The sequence below is a fragment of the Rhamphochromis longiceps genome, linkage group LG7 (assembly GCF_057381845.1).
Source record: "Rhamphochromis longiceps isolate RC_006_pf linkage group LG7, R_longiceps_female_GT1.1, whole genome shotgun sequence".
NCBI classification, from domain to species: Eukaryota; Metazoa; Chordata; class Actinopteri; order Cichliformes; family Cichlidae; genus Rhamphochromis; species Rhamphochromis longiceps.
Genome location: NC_140563.1, coordinates 10,504,792 through 10,524,170, shown reverse-complemented (window position 1 = coordinate 10,524,170; position 19,379 = coordinate 10,504,792). Strand labels below are relative to the sequence as shown.

General features: G+C 40.1%; 1 protein-coding gene across 2 annotated transcripts; it reads left to right on the top strand.

The window, feature by feature from the left end:
- The first annotated feature begins 536 nt into the window (after positions 1-536).
- elapor2a (endosome-lysosome associated apoptosis and autophagy regulator family member 2a) lies at positions 537-18,713 on the top strand. 2 transcript variants are annotated; one of them, XM_085412076.1, is made up of 22 exons: positions 537-803; positions 2,342-2,462; positions 3,788-3,977; positions 4,058-4,205; positions 6,352-6,441; positions 7,084-7,189; positions 7,292-7,444; positions 8,795-8,883; positions 8,994-9,174; positions 9,272-9,400; positions 9,882-9,972; positions 10,075-10,177; positions 10,264-10,401; positions 15,250-15,513; positions 15,601-15,774; positions 15,868-16,051; positions 16,315-16,411; positions 16,498-16,599; positions 16,697-16,823; positions 17,224-17,402; positions 17,709-17,877; positions 17,993-18,713. In XM_085412076.1, the coding sequence occupies exons 1-22, from the start codon at positions 708-710 to the stop codon at positions 18,059-18,061; spliced, it is 3,000 nt and encodes a 999-aa protein (XP_085268202.1). In that variant the 5' UTR covers positions 537-707; the 3' UTR covers positions 18,062-18,713. The 2 variants fall into 2 exon arrangements, with proteins under 2 accessions (XP_085268202.1, XP_085268203.1); XM_085412077.1 differs by lacking the exon at positions 537-803 and adding an exon at positions 2,129-2,163.
- The last annotated feature ends 666 nt before the right edge of the window (positions 18,714-19,379 follow it).

Here is a 19,379-nt window from a genome sequence, read left to right as displayed (position 1 = left end):
TGCATGACTGTCACTAGTGTTTAATGCTCGCAAATTCATGAAAAAATCCTTTCAAAATGTTGTGTGCCCAAAAAATTGCTGCTCGTTTTCCTTTAGCCACCAGTATTATAATTAATATGCTACTAAACATTTCGCTATATTTTGTATATTTAAATATTTTTATGATAGCCAGCTTGTTTTTTAATTTTTAAAAAAAATTCTTTATTTATTTATTTTTTTTTATGTAAGCAACACTTCAGGAGGACCAGGAGGTTAAAAGCATGAATCAAAGATGTGCAAAAGAAAGAAAATACAACGACAGCAACAGAAGGCAGCATTACTTCGCCTTCAAATTAAAGGAAAACTGGGGGCTTAACTTCTGCAGTGAACATTTATGCGTTCCTAAACACATCCATATCACAAAAATGACATCATACAAAATGATGCATTTCACTAAACACTACCATCACAAATCATCAACCGTACGCGCAAATCTTTATTTTGAAAACCTTAACCGGAAACCCATTTTTTTTTTATCCTACACTGCTTGAATCTGATGAGGCATCCCTGGAGCGCGCAGCGTAATTGCAGGTGGAAAGCCTGGGAAGCAAGAAGCGATATAAGCAGGTGTCAAGCCGGGTTCGGGTTCATGATACGTTCCGTTTTTCTCCTGGATTTCGGTTGTTTTTGTGTGTTTGTGTCCCCCCCGCCACCTTCGATGATCTACAATGCAGACCTCAGCTTGGCTCGTCGGTCGTTGCGCTCTCATCCTCTGCGCGCTCCAGCTGATGGACGGGGCGAAAGGACAGAAGCAGTGTACTGAGGTGAGGCTACAGTCAATCAGTCTGAGCTGTTTATCGCTATATCAAAATAACTGACTGTTTATACAGAAAAGAAAGAAAAGGCGAAAGGCTGCTGTGTCTGCGCACGCTTGAGCGAGTTATTAATCTAGTGATCGAACAGTAAACACGATTAAACATTGATGTCACATTTCCGGGTCGATTTACGGTGTAGGTTTGGAGTCCCACTTTATAATTTGCAGCATGTGTGAAGACGCACACCTCAGCACTGCTTTCTGTTTAAATAACGCGAACAACATGGAGGAGTATGAATCACTGTTCAGGTCTGGTGTTTGTTGAACTTCACCAGTCTGTGCTATTAAGTTATCAGTTTCCTGCATGAACTGGCTTTTCCTTCCCTTTGGTCTGGCACAGCTCAACACGTTCTGACACTAGGCTGGCAGCACAACACACACACACACACACACACACACACACACACACACACACACACACACACACACACACACACACACACAGAGGTGTCCCAAGATAGAGGAGCAACATTCCTCTAAGTCATTCTCTTTTTTCACACTGACAAAGAGATTACTGCGGGCCTCCAGTTTGTTCCTATATGGTGGTTAAATCATTGTGCAGCTTTAGCTCTTCTGGGGAGGGTGAGATTTACCAGAGCTGATGTTTACGCTGAAAGAAATTTATTCCGAAGAGGACTTTGCTGAATCATGGTGTGAGATGAATATTGAACAGCTGCCACATCAGTGATTGACCACAGCACTTATGGGAGTCACAAGAGATAACGAGGGTTTAGTGTTGCACAGTTCACAATCCTGTATTTATTTTTTGTATCACTACAGCAGTAAAAACAGTTTGTGTATTAATATGCTTGATTTAGCCTCATTTCTTGTGACCTTTATCGGAAAGCGTCTCTGAGCTCTAACCTTAGACCCACTTAAAACCAGGGAAAAAAAATCACTCCACACACAACAGCCTGTATGTGCCGGGGTGTCAAAATCTGGTTTGGCTCAAGGAATAGCATTATGTAAACTGTCAGAAATTAGGCCACCCGCCTCTGTAGACACAAGATGAGGAGAAGTGGAATCAAGAACACTGGGCCAGTGCTTTTCACTCATGGGCCACAGATTAAAACAATTACATGCAATAATCGAATGTCTAAGTGAGCCTACTTGAAATGTTAAAAGCTGCTGGTAAAATGACTCAGCCTCTTTCACCAGCAGCCCACTGCTGCCATCTCCCCTACTCCTATCGCCATGGAGATGGTTTGTTGTGACCAGGGGCAGAAGAATGGTTTTAGCTTTAGAGATTACACTGTGACTGGCACTCATGTTTTTCAGCCAATAGCAGCTGGATTCTGTAGGAATTCATTGTTAGTAGCAAGCAGTCTGCTCTGATTTGCTGGTGATTCTTATCTGGAAGAGATGATTCTGTGCTTTAGTTTGGGTGGAGATGTTTGCTGACCTGCCTCTGGCCTATGTTTAGTCAGGTTTTATGTCCAAGCCTGCTATGTTGACTGACTTCTTATGTTTTGTGTGTCTCCCTGGCAGACTGATTACTACTTTGAGTACACGGAGTGTGACAGCACAGGATCTCGGTGGAGAGTGGCCATCCCACAGCACCCTGGGGCCTGTACTGGACTACCAGCGCCAGTGCGAGGCACAGAATGCAGTGAGTTAAGTGTGCGTGTGGAAAATGACTGAAGCTGATGTGTGTATGTCACCTTCTTATCAGTAGCTGGAACTTTCACCACCACAACCTGACTGAGTGTGTTTGGACGTCGACCAACCATAGAGTGAAGCTACAGGCCAATAACCTTGGCACAAAAACAATGTTACGTAATATCTTTCTGTGCTTGCTACGAAACAAGGCACATAATTGATGGCACGTGTTGATGAAGGTTAGTGGTTGTTTAATGTGAAGTGAAAGGACAGGGAGATGTTAGTGTAGCTCCAAGAATGCACAGGTGCTCACTGACAAACATGTGTCCTTGAGGATGTTAACTCAAGCTCATTTGGTGCTTTTTATTGGGCCATGTAACTAACCTTTCCAGTCGATGCTAATGTATTTTTTTTTTCTTAAGTAAAAAAGTGAGTCATAGAGGGTGTTACTTTTTTCTTTTTGTAGTTTTTGTTTGACACTCTTATCATAATGGAGCCAAGATGACACCGTTTCATTACATGACGGAATGCTCATGTTGCTGGTCATACAAGTTTGGTCTTTATCATTCACCTGTACAGGTTTGCCCAGTGCTTTTATTCAACACCACCTCACTAATGGATCGAATCCAACAATAGGGTTCATGGATGCTTTCTTTTCTTTTACTGTTTTCAAACCTACATGTGTTATGTATGCATAAATTGTTTGGAAAAAGTTTATTTATTATTTTAATAATAATAGTGCTGTGAACTGGAATGCACTGAAGACTGAACTAACAAAATGCTTTCCATATCAGCACTGTTTCTCACCTTTTGTTATTTTAAACAATTTTTTGTTTCCTTCTTCCTCCTCAGACCACTATTTATATACACTTGTGTTCTCATAGGTTCGTCATCTAATTCTAACTCGCATATGATATTTCAGTGTCATTCACTGTATTGAAATGGAGCACACCGCCCACTTAATGAGCTTATCTGTCACCAGTTGTTATGTGTAACTATCAAAGTGCCTGCCAGAGCAAACTATTTTTAAATCTAGCCTTGAAGCAGTTGCATGCTCTCACATTTAGCATAGAGAAGCATCACAATGCCATTAGACGAGAACAGGTATGAGGAAGAACTGTCCTCATACCTGTTCTGGAGAAATGCAGAGACACAATGGCTCAGTGAGGGGAAAACAAGTACAAAGACGCTTTGTAACAGATGTAAGAATGAAGTTTGTCAATCACTGGGGTTACATTACATGTAATGGCTGATGCGACCATGCTTTTTGCTGTAGAATGTGAAGAAGGTTGGTAAATTCAAAAACTGTTTTCTTTCTTTCACTGTGTCCACTAGCCTTCTCGTGTAAGGCTGGAGAGTTCCTGGAGATGTCAGCTCAGGAGTGCACTCAGTGTGCAGCAGGAAGCTACTCCCTCGGTAGCGGTATCCGCTTCGACCAATGGGATTACATGCCTATTGGATTTAGTAGCCTAGCAACCTCCCTGGAGAACAGCCTACCCGGTTATAACAGCCTCACCTGTAACAGGTAATTGAGTAAGACATTTAAAAAAGGGAAAAAGTTGGTAAAAAATACTATGCTGGATTTATTTATTTTTTTTCTTGTAGCTCTTCCTGGGCTCCTCAGGGAAACTATCTGGAGTCCAACAGGGATGAATGCACAGTCTCTCTCATCTATGCTGTGCATCTGAAGAAACAAGGCTCAGTTAGCTTTGACTACCAGTATCCTGACAGTAACCTGCTATTTGAGTTCTTTGTGAGTATTCGTTGCCTTTCAGTGGAAACATCTGCCATCACTTCATTATTAACTGTACAGTGGGGCAAAAAAGTATTTAGTCAGCCACCGATTGTGCAAGTTCCCCCGCTTAAAATGATGACAGAGGTCAGTAATTTGCACCAGAGGTACACTTCAACTGTGAGAGACAGAATGTGAAAAAAAAAAAATCCATGAATCCACATGGTAGGATTTGTAAAGAATTTATTCATAAATTAGGGTGGAAAATAAGTATTTGGTCAATAACAAAAATACAACTCAATACTTTGTAACATAACCTTTGTTGGCAATAACAGAGGTCAAACGTTTACTATAGGTCTTTACCAGGTTTGCACACACAGTAGCTGGTATTTTGGCCCATTCCTCCATGCAGATCTTCTCGAGAGCAGTGATGTTTTGGGGCTGTCGCCGAGCAACACGGACTTTCAATTCCCGCCACAGATTTTCTATGGGGTTGAGGTCTGGAGACTGGCTAGGCCACTCCAGGACTTTCAAATGCTTCTTACGGTGCCACTCCTTTGTTGCCCGGGCGGTGTGTTTTGGATCATTGTCATGTTGGAAGACCCAGCCTCGTTTCATCTTCAAAGTTCTCACTGATGGAAGGAGGTTTTGGCTCAAAATCTCACGATACATGGCCCCATTCATTCTGTCCTTAACACGGATCAGTCGTCCTGTCCCCTTGGCAGAAAAACAGCCCCATAGCATGATGTTTCCACCCCCATGCTTCACAGTAGGTATGGTGTTCTTGGGATGCAACTCAGTATTCTTCTTCCTCCAAACACGACGAGTTGAGTTTATACCAAAAAGTTCTACTTTGGTTTCATCTGACCACATGACATTCTCCCAATCCTCTGCTGTATCATCCATGTGCTCTCTGGCAAACTTCAGACGGGCCTGGACATGCACTGGCTTCAGCAGCGGAACACGTCTGGCACTGCGGGATGTGATTCCCTGCCGTTGTAGTGTGTTACTGATGGTGACCTTTGTTACTTTGGTCCCAGCTCTCTGCAGGTCATTCACCAGGTCCCCCCGTGTGGTTCTGGGATCTTTGCTCACCGTTCTCATGATCATTTTGACCCCACGGGATGAGATCTTGCGTGGAGCCCCAGATCGAGGGAGATTATCAGTGGTCTTGTATGTCTTCCATTTTCTGATGATTGCTCCCACAGTTGATTTTTTCACACCAAGCTGCTTGCCTATTGTAGATTCACTCTTCCCAGTCTGGTGCAGGTCTACAATACTTTTCCTGGTGTCCTTCGAAAGCTCTTTGGTCTTGGCCATGGCGGAGTTTGGAGTCTGACTGTTTGAGGCTGTGGACAGGTGTCTTTTATACAGATGATGAGTTCAAACAGGTGCCATTCATACAGGTAACGAGTGGGGGACAGAAAAGCTTCTTACAGAAGACGTTACAGGTCTGTGAGAGCCAGAGATTTTCCTTGTTTGAGGTGACCAAATACTTATTTTCCACCCTGATTTACGAATAAATTCTTTACAAATCCTACCATGTGGATTCATGGATTTTTTTTTTTTTTCACCTTCTGTCTCTCACAGTTGAAGTGTACTTCTGGTGCAAATTACTGACCTCTGTCATCATTTTAAGTGGGGGAACTTGCACAATCGGTGGCTGACTAAATACTTTTTTGCCCCACTGTAACTGTACAGTACTCTCTGTATATAGTAACCATTGTCCTTAATGTAAATATGTAAGAAAAATTGTGTATGTTTCTGTTCTGTGTCCTGTGTACTGTTTGTTTGTATATGTGTCTTTTTGGCAACCAAATTTCCCCTTGTGGGACAATTAAATGGATTATTCTATTCTATTCTATTCTATTCTATTCTATTCTATTCTATTATTATTGCTTGTATATACATCTATCAATGCTATTTTATTTGTAAGAAGCCTGCAAGAGCTAATTAAAAAGTACTATAGATTGTGCTCAAGCTAAAGCATAGTTACATAGTTTTCTTACAGTTAATTCTAGTACTTTTTTTTGTATTTTCCCCTGTCCACTTATCAGTGTAGTGATGCGGTGTGTATGCATGAACATATAAACCATGCACAATGTTGTAACTGAAAATTAGTGTGAAAAAAAAGGGGGGAGGTTTTGATCTGCTTGTGTGTGTTTAGATCCAGAATGACCAGTGTCAAGAAATGGATCAGTCTGATGACAAGAAGTGGCTCAAGCTCACCAAGCATGGCGAATGGGCAACTCATACGGTAAATGTCTCACAGAGCACGACGACAAGTAGACAGAAAGGGCAGGTTTTTAGCCTCGTTCTCCCAAATCAAATGTATTGTGTAACATCCACAGAGCGGATAGAAGCAGGAAGCGTGTACACAGAAAGGAGCTGGCATCATTTTATATTGTCTCCAGTAATTTTCCACTCATGCTGTAAATGAGCTTCTGCACGTACATATTTTGGTTTCTGCATTGTGAATTAAAATGTACAATTAAATGTAATATATGGATCTTCTTGAGATAGGTTTCTAGTGGTGGTACTGCTCCTTGCTTCTTCTCGCAGGTTAGATTAGATTTGTTTGGTTCAAGAAAATTGTTCTGCTATTTTAATTCCTTAATAAGAAAAAAAATATATGAATTTACTTACGTGGCATTATATGCCATGAAAACAAAACAATCTGTATAAAGTTACTGTTGTCCTGCATACTTTGCAGTTTATGTTTTCTGAACTTGTGCTGTTAAGCTTTATACTTCATGGTTAGATGGCTATAGAGTTACAGCTTAGCTGCTGCAATTAAGCTGATCGCATATAATGACCTTTCTTAATTTTCAGATAGAATATTATATTAATTATTAATATTTAATCCCAAGCTGATGATGCATTGATATGTGTATTCTAGGTGAACCTGAAATCTGGCACCAACATCCTTTACTGGAGGACTGGTGGTGTTACGATGGGAAAAAAAGTGGTGAATCCTGCACTGCTAAAAAATATTCATATTGAGGGTTGGTGGTTACTTTTGCTTTTTTCTTTTTCTCTTTATAAAAAATGACAACAAAATAGATCAAACAGTTACGTCTTCTTTCTATCTTTTCTGCTCCGCTCAGGTGTTGCCTACACATCAGAGTGTTTTCCGTGTAAGCCGGGATCTTTCAGTCGAGTCCCTGGCTCCTCCTCATGTGAACCCTGTCCTCGGGACACCTATTCTGGCCATGGTGCCAGTTCCTGCACTCCCTGTAACACCAGCACTCAGTATGCAGGTATGAATAAAAAGCTAGATTTGCCATTTCAAATCTGTTTTGAATCCTAATTGCTATCACTGCTTTTTAGAGAAGCACATCTAAAGGATATAGATAGAGCTTGTCCTATTTTTATGTCACAGTTGTCAAACTTCAGAAAAAGAAACACAGTGAGCCCGCGTGATCGCAAGGGAATAGCAGGTTTTGGCAACTGGGGCAGCAAAAGTAATGCTTGATCATTATGTTAGTATATTTGCTAACATATGTAATATGATAGGAAGGCAGCCAATGCACTAGAATCTTGAACTAGAAGTTTAGATTTTTTTTTTTTTTCCCCCAGGGGGTTTGAACGAGGACTTTTCAGTTAAAGTACTGTGGTTATTTTATTTGTATGATGTATCTTGTAACATACTTTTACATACTGCTACATAATGTTAACATACTTTTTGAAAATGTATTTAGTTGGATCTTTCTACTCAAGTGATTTAAAAAAATGTATTCACTTATTTTTAAAATTGGCCTGTACCATATTAAATAGGCACATCTCAGGATAAATACAGTATTAAGGACTGCCAATAAGTTGCACTCCTTTGGATTATGAACTAAATATGACACAACCTACTCCTTGCCTGGGACAATGATTGGCCATTTCTTGTAGATGCACTGTTGACCGATATGTATTTTGATGTTATTTTTTAATATTTTTTATTTGAGCTGTACTAGGTGATGTGTTTTATGAAGACCAAAAGGCAAAACCAGCTGATATGGCAATACAACTCTTCTTTGTACTTCAAACGAGTTGTTCAGACTGTTTAACCATCTAATGAAATTTAAGTTTTAAGATGAAAGAACAGACAATTCCACAGTTTTTACTGAGGCACACTCTGCCTTGATAAAGAATCATATAATGCATTTAATTAATTTTCTGTTTAGTAAAGTAATTTAAAAGTCACTGGATACAGCTAGATACGGTAGAGGATTAGGGCCACCGGGGGGGAAAAAAAGTTTTCTTTTTCTTTTTTTCCAGAATTCTGAAAAAAAATAATTCTAAGGAAAAAGTCAAAATTCTGAGCTTAACCTCAGAATTCTTTCTTTTGTCTCAGACTTCTGGAAAAGAAGAAAAAAATCACATGCCCACTTTTTTTCCCCAGTGGCCCTAGTCCTCTTTCCTAGCTAGATCATCCAGGGAATAAACATATTTTATTTAGTACATATTTTGCGACTGTTGCTTTGCTAGTGTTGTATCCATATAAAAGGAAATGGGGGTGGGGGGGATCGATTCTGCTTAAAATTGCTCCTGTTTTTAAATAATTATATTTGCTTTATATCTCCTATGCTAATATTAATATAATGTATCCCCACTTTTCCTAGCTGAGGGATCTGGCTCATGTAAGGACAGACCTCCCTGTTCCATGAAGGATTATTTCCAGATCCACACAGCTTGTGACCAAGAGCGCAAGGTGAGAGAAAAGAGGCTACCTCTTTACTAAAGAGCCTGTTGAGACTCGCTCTATAATCACAGTTTGTCCTTTTTATTCCAACTCACACCTTTTTTTTTATCTGATTTCAGACACAGGTCATATTTAAGTGGGTTGAACCTAAGATCTGTCTTGAGAATGTGACTGGAGCTGTGACATTGCCTCCAAGTGGAGAACGAGAGCCCTGCCCCCCCTGTAACCCTGGTTTCTATAACAATGACACGGCCACATGCTCACCATGTCCACCTGGGACCTTTTCCGATGGCATGAAACGTACTGAAAACTTTCTATCTTACAGTCCTCATTTGTCTTCCACTTACCTTTTGTTTCATGCGGTTTCCCAATTGTGTTTTTCACTGTTTGTCCCCAGCATGTCAGCAGTGTCCTGCAGGCTCTGAGCCCACCTTGGGTTATGAGTACAAATGGTGGAATGTTCTTCCTTCTAACATGAAGACTTCCTGTTTTAATGTCGGCAATTCCAAGTGTGACAGTATGAATGGTAGGTGTTTATGGCAAGACATGCCCACTTTTGCTCTTTCCCTCAATTCTGGTCTATTTTGTCACTGTATTGTGTGATGACTCCAATGAAGTGAATCAAAAAGCATGGCAAATATTTGGCTACCATTAGCAACACGCACTAACCGCAACACCCACACGACACTAACCGCAACACTGGGAAATTTGTTTTGTCACAGCAGGAAGTGGACAGTGCAAAAGTTATGAGGCAAAAATTAGAATACAATAAGAATAAATACAGTACACAACTGTACAGAATAGAATAAAATAAAATACTATATACAGTAGAATAAAATAAAATAAATATACAATAAGATAAAAATAGAATACAAATACTATATACAACTGAGTAAAAATACAACGATGACAGAAAGGATTATTGCACTTAGTATTATTGCATATGTATGGATGTGTGTGCTTGATCAGTTATTTATTTATTTATTTATTTATTTATTTATTTTCAGGTTGGGAGGTTGCAGGTAATCACATCCAGGCTGGAGCCGGAAGCTCTGATAATGATTACCTCATCCTCAACCTCCATGTTCCTGGATTCAAGTAAGGATAGTAGCTTTGAGTTTTTTAGCCTCCATCACTTTTGCCACTGAGCTATTTCTTTCAGCTGTGACTAATTCCCTTCTTCTGTTTATTTGCCATCAGGCTTCCTACTTCAGTGTCGAGTCATTCAGGGGAAGAATTTGGTCGCATTACATTTGAATTTGAAACTTCTTGCACAGCTGACTGTGAGCTCTACTTCATGATGGTGAGAAGAGTTACTGACATGATTGCTGCTCTGAAAAATGTTGCCATAGATTTTCAAACCAGAAATTTGTCTAATGAATCTTTTAGGATGTAAACAGGAAGAGTACAAAAATAGTGGAGTCTTGGGAGAAAAACAAAACAAGGCAAACCTACACACACATCATGACAAAGAATGCTTCAGTTTCCTACACATGGGCCTTCCAGAGGACTAACCAAGCTTCAGATGTGAGTAGAAGTACACAATTACACACAGATATGAACTAATTTAAACTACATTCACTTCAAAGCTGTCAGTGAACGATGTTCATTAATACTTTCCACCCAATCCATCCATTTCCTTCCACTTATCCGGGGCTGGGTCATTAGGGCAGCAACCTAAGTAGAGACACCCAGACAGACCTCCCTCTCCCTGGCCACCTCCTCCAGCTTGTCTGGGGGAACACAAAGGTGTTCCCAGGCCAAATGAGAGATATAATCTCTCAAGCTTGGCCTGGGTCTGCAACGCAGCATCCTCCCAGTGGGTTATGCCTGGAACACATCACCCTGGAGACCCCAGCAGGCATCCTTGTCAGATCACCTCAATTGGCTCCTTTCGATGTGGAGGAGTAGCAGCTCTACTCTGAGCCTCTCCCAGATGGCCAAACTCCTCACTTTATCTCCAAGGGAGAGGCCAGCCACACTTCAGAGGAGGCCCATTTCCGTCACTTGTATCCACGATCTCGTTTTTTGGTCACTACTCAAAGGTCGTGAGCATAGCTGAGGGTAGGGACGTAGACCGGGAAATTGAGAGCTTAGCTTTTAAGTGCAGGTCTCTCTTCACTACAACAGACCGGTACAGCATTCGCATCACTGGCGCTGCAGCACCAATCTGTCTGTCAATCTCCTACTCCCCTCTTCCCTCGCTTGTGAACAAGACCCCAAGATACTGACCCAAGGCACTCCACTTGGGGCAGGAACTCGTCCCTAACCTGGTTTAGTATGGACATGGCACCCTTTTCTGGCTGAGGACCATGGCCTCAGACTTGGAGGTGGTGATTCTCATCCTGCTGCTGGAGGCCACCGCCTGATGAAGTCAATGGAGCCACATCTGCGAAAGGCAGAGATGAGATTCTGAGACCACCCAAGTTGAAGCTTTCTGTCACTTGGCCTAGAAATTCTGCCCATTTAAATTATAAATTGAATCTGTAACAAACGGCAACCCTGGTTTATTTATTTGTTTATTTATAAGGAACCCCATTAGCTTCCACAACAGTGGTTGCTAGTCTTCCTGGGGCCCAAACCATCAAATACCACCAAATAAAATGTTACACAATGAGTTGGATGCAAATTGTCCACATAATTTGGCTCTTAGATCCACAATAAGGTTTTACAATTCTGAAAATGTAAACATGTGAATATTAAAAATTATATAAAAAAGCAAAAAAACCAAAACAAAACACTCAAACAAAATACACAATTTCCATTACAAGTGACATTACCCTCTACAATTTTTACAAATAAATTAAAAACTGCCTAAATAGGCTTTTAGGTGATTTTTAAAATTATGAATAGAAGCCAATTCTCTAATTGCATAAGGGAACTTATTCCACTGAAAAGATGCTCTAAATATAACAGAGTTTTTCAAAAAGTTACTTTTAACTCGAGGAGTTACTAAATTGTGGTTACGGTAGTTGAGAATCGTGTAGCATGATTATGTATTTCATCTGGATACTGCAACTGAGCATAAAAAAAGTGTGGTGTGTTTACCAGTATTGCTTTCTTTAAAAATACAAGTAATCCATAGTATAATTTAGCTTGTACAGAAAGCCAAGAAAGTTTATCGTGCATTTTATCAATACTTGTATAATATGAACACCTTAACACTAATCTGGCCGCCCTATTTTGGACTAACTGAAGTCTGTTCAGATCTGTCTTATTAGCTGCTGACCAAATGATTGAGCAGTACTCTAGATGAGATAATACTAGTGCATTAATGACATCTTTCATAATTGAAGAAGTGATATAAAAAGAGCATTTCCTAGCTATAGCTGTGCCCTGTCCCATTTTCTTAATAACAGAGTTGATGTGCTGAGACCATGAAAGGTGGTGGTTTATGGTAACACCAAGTAATTTAATCTGGGTGACCTGTTCTAATACCAATCCAGCTATGGAAAGATTTAGTTGTGGGCTGTTGACTAAGCGTCCTCTACTTCCTATTAACATGGATTTGGATTTAGACACGTTTAAAATCATGTTGTTTTTACTTATCCAATCAAACACGTTCAGCAAATCTAGTTGTAATACGCTTGTCAATTCAGAGTGGCTACTGGCTGAATAAAACATGGTGGAATCATCAGCATACATTACAAGATGAGATTTATCCAGGACATACGGCAAATCATTTGTAAAGACTGAGTAGAGAAGTGGACCGAGGCAGCTGCCTTGGGGTAGACCACAGTTCATTTCACAGCCCTCCGAGAAATAACCATTATAATAAACCTTTTGCCTTCTTCCAGACAAATAACTTTCCATCCAGCACAAAGCAGCTGGTGAAAATCCATAACATTTTAGTTTATCTATCAAAAGATCATGATTTATCAAATCAAATGCAGCACTAAAATCCAAAAATACCACCCCGGCCAAATTCCCATTATCTAGATATTTGTACCAGTTATCTGTCATGTGAATGAGAGCTGAACTGGTGGAATAACCAGGTTTGTAGGCATGTTGAAACTGAGTGAGTAACTGATTTTCTGTTAGGTAATGTTGAATTTGTTCATAGACAATCCTCTCCATAATTTTACTTAGAACAGGGAGTAGACTAATAGGTCTGCTATTGACACCATTAAAAACGTCATTCTTGTTTTTAGGAATGGGAATTATTTTCGATTCTTTCCACTGCAATGGAAATAAGCTGCATGCCAAAGATCTATTAAATATGTGACATATAGGAAGGGACACAAACTTGGCTGCAACTTTGAGCAGTTTACTGTCTATGTTATCAGAGCCGGAGGATGTATCGTCAGGAAGTGATATCAATAAGCGCTCTACCATCTCCGCATTCACTGCCTCAAACTTAAATTGGCATTGCTTATTATTCATGATAACATCCTGTATAAGACGACGTGATAAGGTGGGATCGCCTCTGCTCATATTAGATTTTAAATTTGTTATTTTATTGCTGTAATAATTCGCAAAATAATTGGCTATGTCCTTAGCTTTACTTATAAACGTACCACCTGTGTAGATGTGAGACATCACCGGAGCAAGATCTCTACCCATTATATTATTTAAAACTTTCCACACCTTTTTGCTGTCCTTATTGGCCTCCTTGAGCTTAAGTTGATAATATTCTTTCTTCTTGCGCCTATTCAATTTAGTTACTTGATTTCTTAACTCGCGATATCGTGCCCACTCTTGTGGACTGACAGACTTATGTGCTTTTGCTTTTGCTATATCCCTTTCTGACATTGCAACCTTAAGTTCATTATCTAACCAAGGTGCGTAGTTCTTTTTAACAGTAAATCTTTTTAAGGGGGCATGTTTGTCAGCCAGGTAGCAAAAGTTTTCAATAAACATAGATAATGCCATATCAGGGTCACTCTCGAGGCAGATGTCAGTCCAGTGAATTTCTTTTACGTCATTAATATACTTATCTGCATTGAAATTTTTGTATGATCTATGAAAAATAATCTTGTGCAGTTTTCAGTGGTTTCATTTTCTTGGTCAAACCTACAAGATTATGGTCACTATAGCCAACTGGAATAGAAACAATATTAGAGCAATGCTCAGGAACATTTATTTATATATATATATATATATATATATATATATATATATATATATATATATATATATATATATGAGATCAATACATGATGATGACCTATGACCTCCTGCGTTGACCGTGACCCGGGTGGGAATGGTGATCATCTGAGACAGGCAACAAGCCGACGCTGATGAACTTATCTTTTTCCTTAAAGGACAAGAAGGAGCTGACCAATTGATATTAAAGTCTCCTAATAAGAACATGTCTTTGTTTTCCTCAGTTACTTTTTCCCTGGTAGAGTCCAACACCCACTGGGAAGCCTGACTTATTACAGGCTATGCAGACCAAGCTCTTGCAATGGTTGCAAAAGGATCAACTGGCTCAAAGCAACGGGCCAGACACCCCATACTCCTGAAACACCTCCCACAGAACTCTCCGAGGCACATGGTCAGATGCTTTCTCCAAGTCCACAAAACACATGTAGATTGGTTGGGCAACCTCCCAATGCACCCCCAAATATCCTCAAAAGGGTAAAGAGGTGGTCCAGTGTTCAGCGACCGGGACAAAAACCGCATTGTTGCTCCTGTGTCCAAAGTTCAGTCTTTGTACAACACCCAGAGCCTTTAGGAACCTCATCCACTCCAGGGGCTATCCCACCAAAGAGTTGGTGGTGATAGAGTCATCTATCACCAGGGGTGACCCCACCCCTGGTGATAGATGACTCGCCCCCCTCCTCCCCAGACTCTGCTTCCTCTATGGAAGATCCCACAGTCCCACCTGAGCCAACTCACCACCAGGTGGTGATCAGCTGTCAGCTCAGCACCTCTCTTCACCCAAGTGTCTAGCACATACAGCTGCAGATCTGATGATACAGTTACAAAATCGATCACTGACGTGTGGGCTAGGGTGTCCTTTAAAATTATAAATATATTTATATATTATTAATTAGAGTTATATATAAATATATAACTCTAATTTAATTTACCTCAAATATTTTAGTTATCTCATATAATTGCAAACCTTATTACATATCATAAAGTGCAAAACTGTAAAAGAATAGCAGTAACCTTTGCTTCTTGCTTTTTGTTTTAAACTGTCTTTGGTTGCTGTTGTTGTCGTTGTGTTGTAATTTGTGCAATAGCTAATAAAATCTGAAATGACTGAGTTCTTGAGGTCAGACCACTTTAGGCACACCAAGTACTCCCTTCTTTTTGGTTCTAAAGATAAATTCTGAAGTGTCATTCAGTGTCTTGCACAATATATCAACACTGGAGATTTTATTTCATGTCATCTCGCTGATGTGTATTTATCTCTCTCTACCTAAGGTACGACAGTATGTCAAAGATGTGGCGCGAATCTACTCCATCACTGTGAGTAACGCGGTGGACGGAGTGTCCTCTAGCTGTCGGGTTTGTGCCCTCGGTGCACAACCGTCCAGCTCTGCGTGTGTGCCGTGCCCACCTGGGCATTACATAGACGCAAGTACGAGCCAGTGCACAGAGTGTCCACCTAACACATACCTGATGCCTCACGCTGCACCAGGCCCTGATGCCTGCAAATCCTGTGGACCTTCCAGCAAAAGTGACAAGGTTTGTTGCTATGATTGAGAAAGAATTTAAGAAAATTCTTGTTATCAGTAAGGCGGTACACCAGATACCTGTGTATTTGTTTTCCAGGAGCACAGCTTATGCTATAGTGACTGTCACTTCACCTACACAGAAGGCAATGCCACTCTGACTTTTGACTTCAGCTCACTTGGGCCAGTGGGGTCACTGATGAATGGCCCAAGCTTTACCTCAAAAGGAACCAAGTACTTCCATCACTTCAATATCAGTATCTGTGGAGGAAAGGTGTGCAAAGATGAAAATGCGCAGAAAATCCTGCAATTTTAAATGTGTTGTGCACAAATTGAATGTCATTGCAATTTTCTCTTTTTCTTTAAGGGTCAGTTGGCAGTATGTACAGACAATGTAACAGACCTATCCATCACTGACTCCCAGAGAGAAAAGGAAGGGCCCAATGCCATCACGACCTTCATCTGTCAATCAACAATAATCCCAGCTAGTGGACGAGGATTCCACACAGCCCTCTCCTCGCAGTCCATTAACCTGGCTGACACATTTGTTGGTTAGTGAGCATCAAACACAGACGGTGGCAGTGAAGAGAATTGAATTTAGGTTTACTTTTTTATGCCTCTATTTTTATTTTAAAAGAATAAAATAATATGTGATAATAAGTAAAAGGTCCTTTTTTGTGGGGATCATTACTCGTATAATATAAAAGGTCTTTTTTGCTTGTCTTTAAATGTTAAACTCCTGTCATAGAAAAGATTAAAGACAAATTAAAAGTAGACATATTATTAAGTAATACATTTCTATAAATATTAACAGGGACAACTGTGGATAACAACCTTGAAGGAATAAGTGTAACACCAGATCTGTTTCCCAAGACCTCCAAGAAAGTTCCTGATGTCAACTTTTACTACAGGTGCCTATCATTACAGGCATTATTTATAGAGTGGGAAAAAAAATCACTGCTTTAAGCTTCTTGCTTTCTGTGCTTTTTGGTGTAAGGTCTTTGGAGACAACTTCATCTTGCGAGTCGGGTCGGAGCGTGGTGGTGACACTTCGCTGTAACCCAGACAAGAGCACTACGGGGGAGCTCTCAGTACCCAGGTCTTTCTCATCAACGTCTCTCTAATTTTCATGTGTTTGTCACTGTTCTGTGCTGTGGTCCAGCTTACTGAACAAATTGTGCCTTTGGCTATTTCAGTCAGTGTCCTGCTGGAACGTGTGATGGTTGCACCTTTCAATTCTTATGGGAGAGCTCAGGGGCTTGTCCTACATGCACAGAAAGAGACTACCATCAGATAGAGGGAGTCTGCAAGGGAGGAAATCAGGTGTGTGTGTGGACATATACTTGTCTATGAGTACTGGATTTTTCTTAAAGGCATGTTTAATGTGAATTAAAACAGACTGTGTACTGCAGCTTTCATTTGAAGTGGTTTATATTCACCTCCGATTTTAAAATTCTTATCCAATTTTATAGCCAGCCAAGCAACCAAACGGGTTATAATTCCACAACCGTTCATGGTAACAAGCCTAAAGGTTGTTAGCATCCAAAATATCCATGTATGTAGAAAAATCCCACAAAGCTTAAAGTCAGCACTATAACAGTCTTTGTTTCACTTAAAATGCAGGTTGCTGGAATGAAGACAAACCTATTGAACACTTCAAATTTCATATTTACACTTACTAGTGTATGCGCTGTCCCATTCATGTGTGTATATCCACCCTTAGGACTTGCTGTATGTGTGGAATGAACCAAAGCTGTGCATGGGTGGTGTGCCCTTGCCTGCTAAGAAAACACAGACCTGTGAGGGCATTGAGTTCTGGATCCAGCTTGGTGCAGGACTGGGAGCTTTCACTGCAGTGTTGCTCGTTTCCCTGACCTGCTATTTCTGGAAGAAGAACAAACGGTATCTTTAGCCTCTTGTTCTTTAACTTCTCACATCATTATTTAATTACATGTTTTCTCATTTTCCCCTTAATTCCCCTTAATATTCTCCCCTTCTCCCCTTCTTCCTCATCACTGCTGTAAGATTTTAGCTTCACATGTTTTGTTTTCTTTCCTTAACTTTGTCTCTTCTTCTCCATTATTACCAAATCCCATCTCTTGCCATTCTGTCTCTGTAACATCACAGTATTTATGTGAAGATTCTTCGTCTTCTTCTTCTTCTTGTAAATTTCTGCAGTATTGATTCTGTCACTTGTCTCTGTGCAAGGTTGGAGTATAAGTACTCCCGGCTGGTGATGTCTGCTAATAAGGAATGTGAAATGCCAGTGGCTGACAGCTGTGCTGTGATGGAGGGGGAGAATGAGGCAGACATGGAGGATGAAGTTGTATACACAAAACCTTCTCTACTTGGAAAACTCAAAGCCATAGCATCCAAGGTGAGAGACACAGTATCACTATACTTTTAAAACCACAAAGTTCCACAGTGGTAAAAAAACAAACAAACAAACTATATAGTGTTGCAAAATAATTCTCTTTTCGTTTTCATTTTAGAGAAATGGAGATAACTATGAAAATGTGCAGCTAAATTCGGCTCATTCCAAAACATTGGTGTGGAGCTAGAGTGGAAGAACCGTGAAGGGGGCTGAGGGGAGAAATCAGACCTTCAAGAGACTTTTCCCACTTTGTGACCCCTATCTAACTATCCCCTTTATAAGCTTTGATACCTGGAACACCAACTGTTTGTATGTGCACACACATATAGACATAACATCAGAGCCATGCTCAAACGAGTCACACTAACCTGGTGGCCTTAAAGCTTGGTACGATGGAGCTGTCCAGTTAAAGACTGTGAAGCAGGTGTGTGGCTGACACTTCCTGATAGCTGTCTGATTCTAATTTATTTCAGGAAAAAATTGATAGAAGAGCTCAGGGTAAGACAAAGACCTATTTAAGATGTCCTGTTTTGCTATTTTTCTCTCTTCAGTTTGCGTATCGTCCAATATTTCGTTGATACCTGTGGTATAGTTCATCTTCAGGAAAGCTATGATTTGCCTTTCCATATCCCACAGATGTTTACACAGATGGTTTATTCTTTTCATGTACAATCATTACCTTCTCATGTTTTTGTTGTTTTTTTTTTTTATTTGAAATTATATAATGAAGAGAACTACTGATCAGTTGAAATTTGAATTTGCCATATTCTGTTTGGGTTGTGGTGTGGACTGTCCATGTACTTCAAATAAATCATGATGTATTTATGTATAATCTGACTCAGTTTGATTATCTTATTAAAAAGCTGCTGAAAAATTAAGCAATAAATACATTTGACTTAAGGTTAAGTCAAATGTATTTGTTCAATACTATTTAGACTCAAGGTACTTTTGCATGCTTTGCAGACTGAAAAGAGGAATACAAAGAGACATTTAAAACATCTGTAAACATATGTATACAAGCTTGCACAAACAGTCATTATTAAAATATGAAGACATTTCACAGATGTCCAGTTATATAGATCTGGTGCACTTGCTTCTATTTTAATGGGATTGTCACCAAAAATTCAAGTTGTTTCTAATACGGCCTTAGTAAAAGCTATGTCAAATCGTCATTAACACTATGGGGCATCCATAAAAAATGGAACTGGCAAACAAAAATGTAACTCGTGAAGAAATATGCACTCATCAACCACTTTGTTAGGGGATCCTATTGTTAAGATGACCTGCTGAAGTTCAAACTGAGCATTAGAATAAAGAAAAGAGATCTAAGTGACTTTGAATGTGGCGTGGTTGTTGGTACCTGACGGACTGGGCTGGTTCACACACAACCATCCTCGAGGTTTACATTTCCCCACAGAGGCAGTGCTTTGTGGGGAAATGCCTTGTTGATGTCAGAGAAGAATGGCCAGACTACTTTGACCTGATAGGATAATGAGAGTAACTCA

What these genes read in the sequence shown, in the direction of transcription:
- elapor2a (XM_085412076.1), top strand. Translation starts at nt 708, where the DNA reads ATGCAGACCTCAGCTTGGCTCGTCGGTCGTTGCGCTCTCATCCTCTGC. An exon ending in GACAGAAGCAGTGTACTGAG is followed by an intron (nt 804 to 2,341) that starts GTGAGGCTACAG and finishes TCTCCCTGGCAG; the next exon opens with ACTGATTACTACTTTGAGTA. An exon ending in CTTCCAGCAAAAGTGACAAG is followed by an intron (nt 15,514 to 15,600) that starts GTTTGTTGCTAT and finishes TTTGTTTTCCAG; the next exon opens with GAGCACAGCTTATGCTATAG.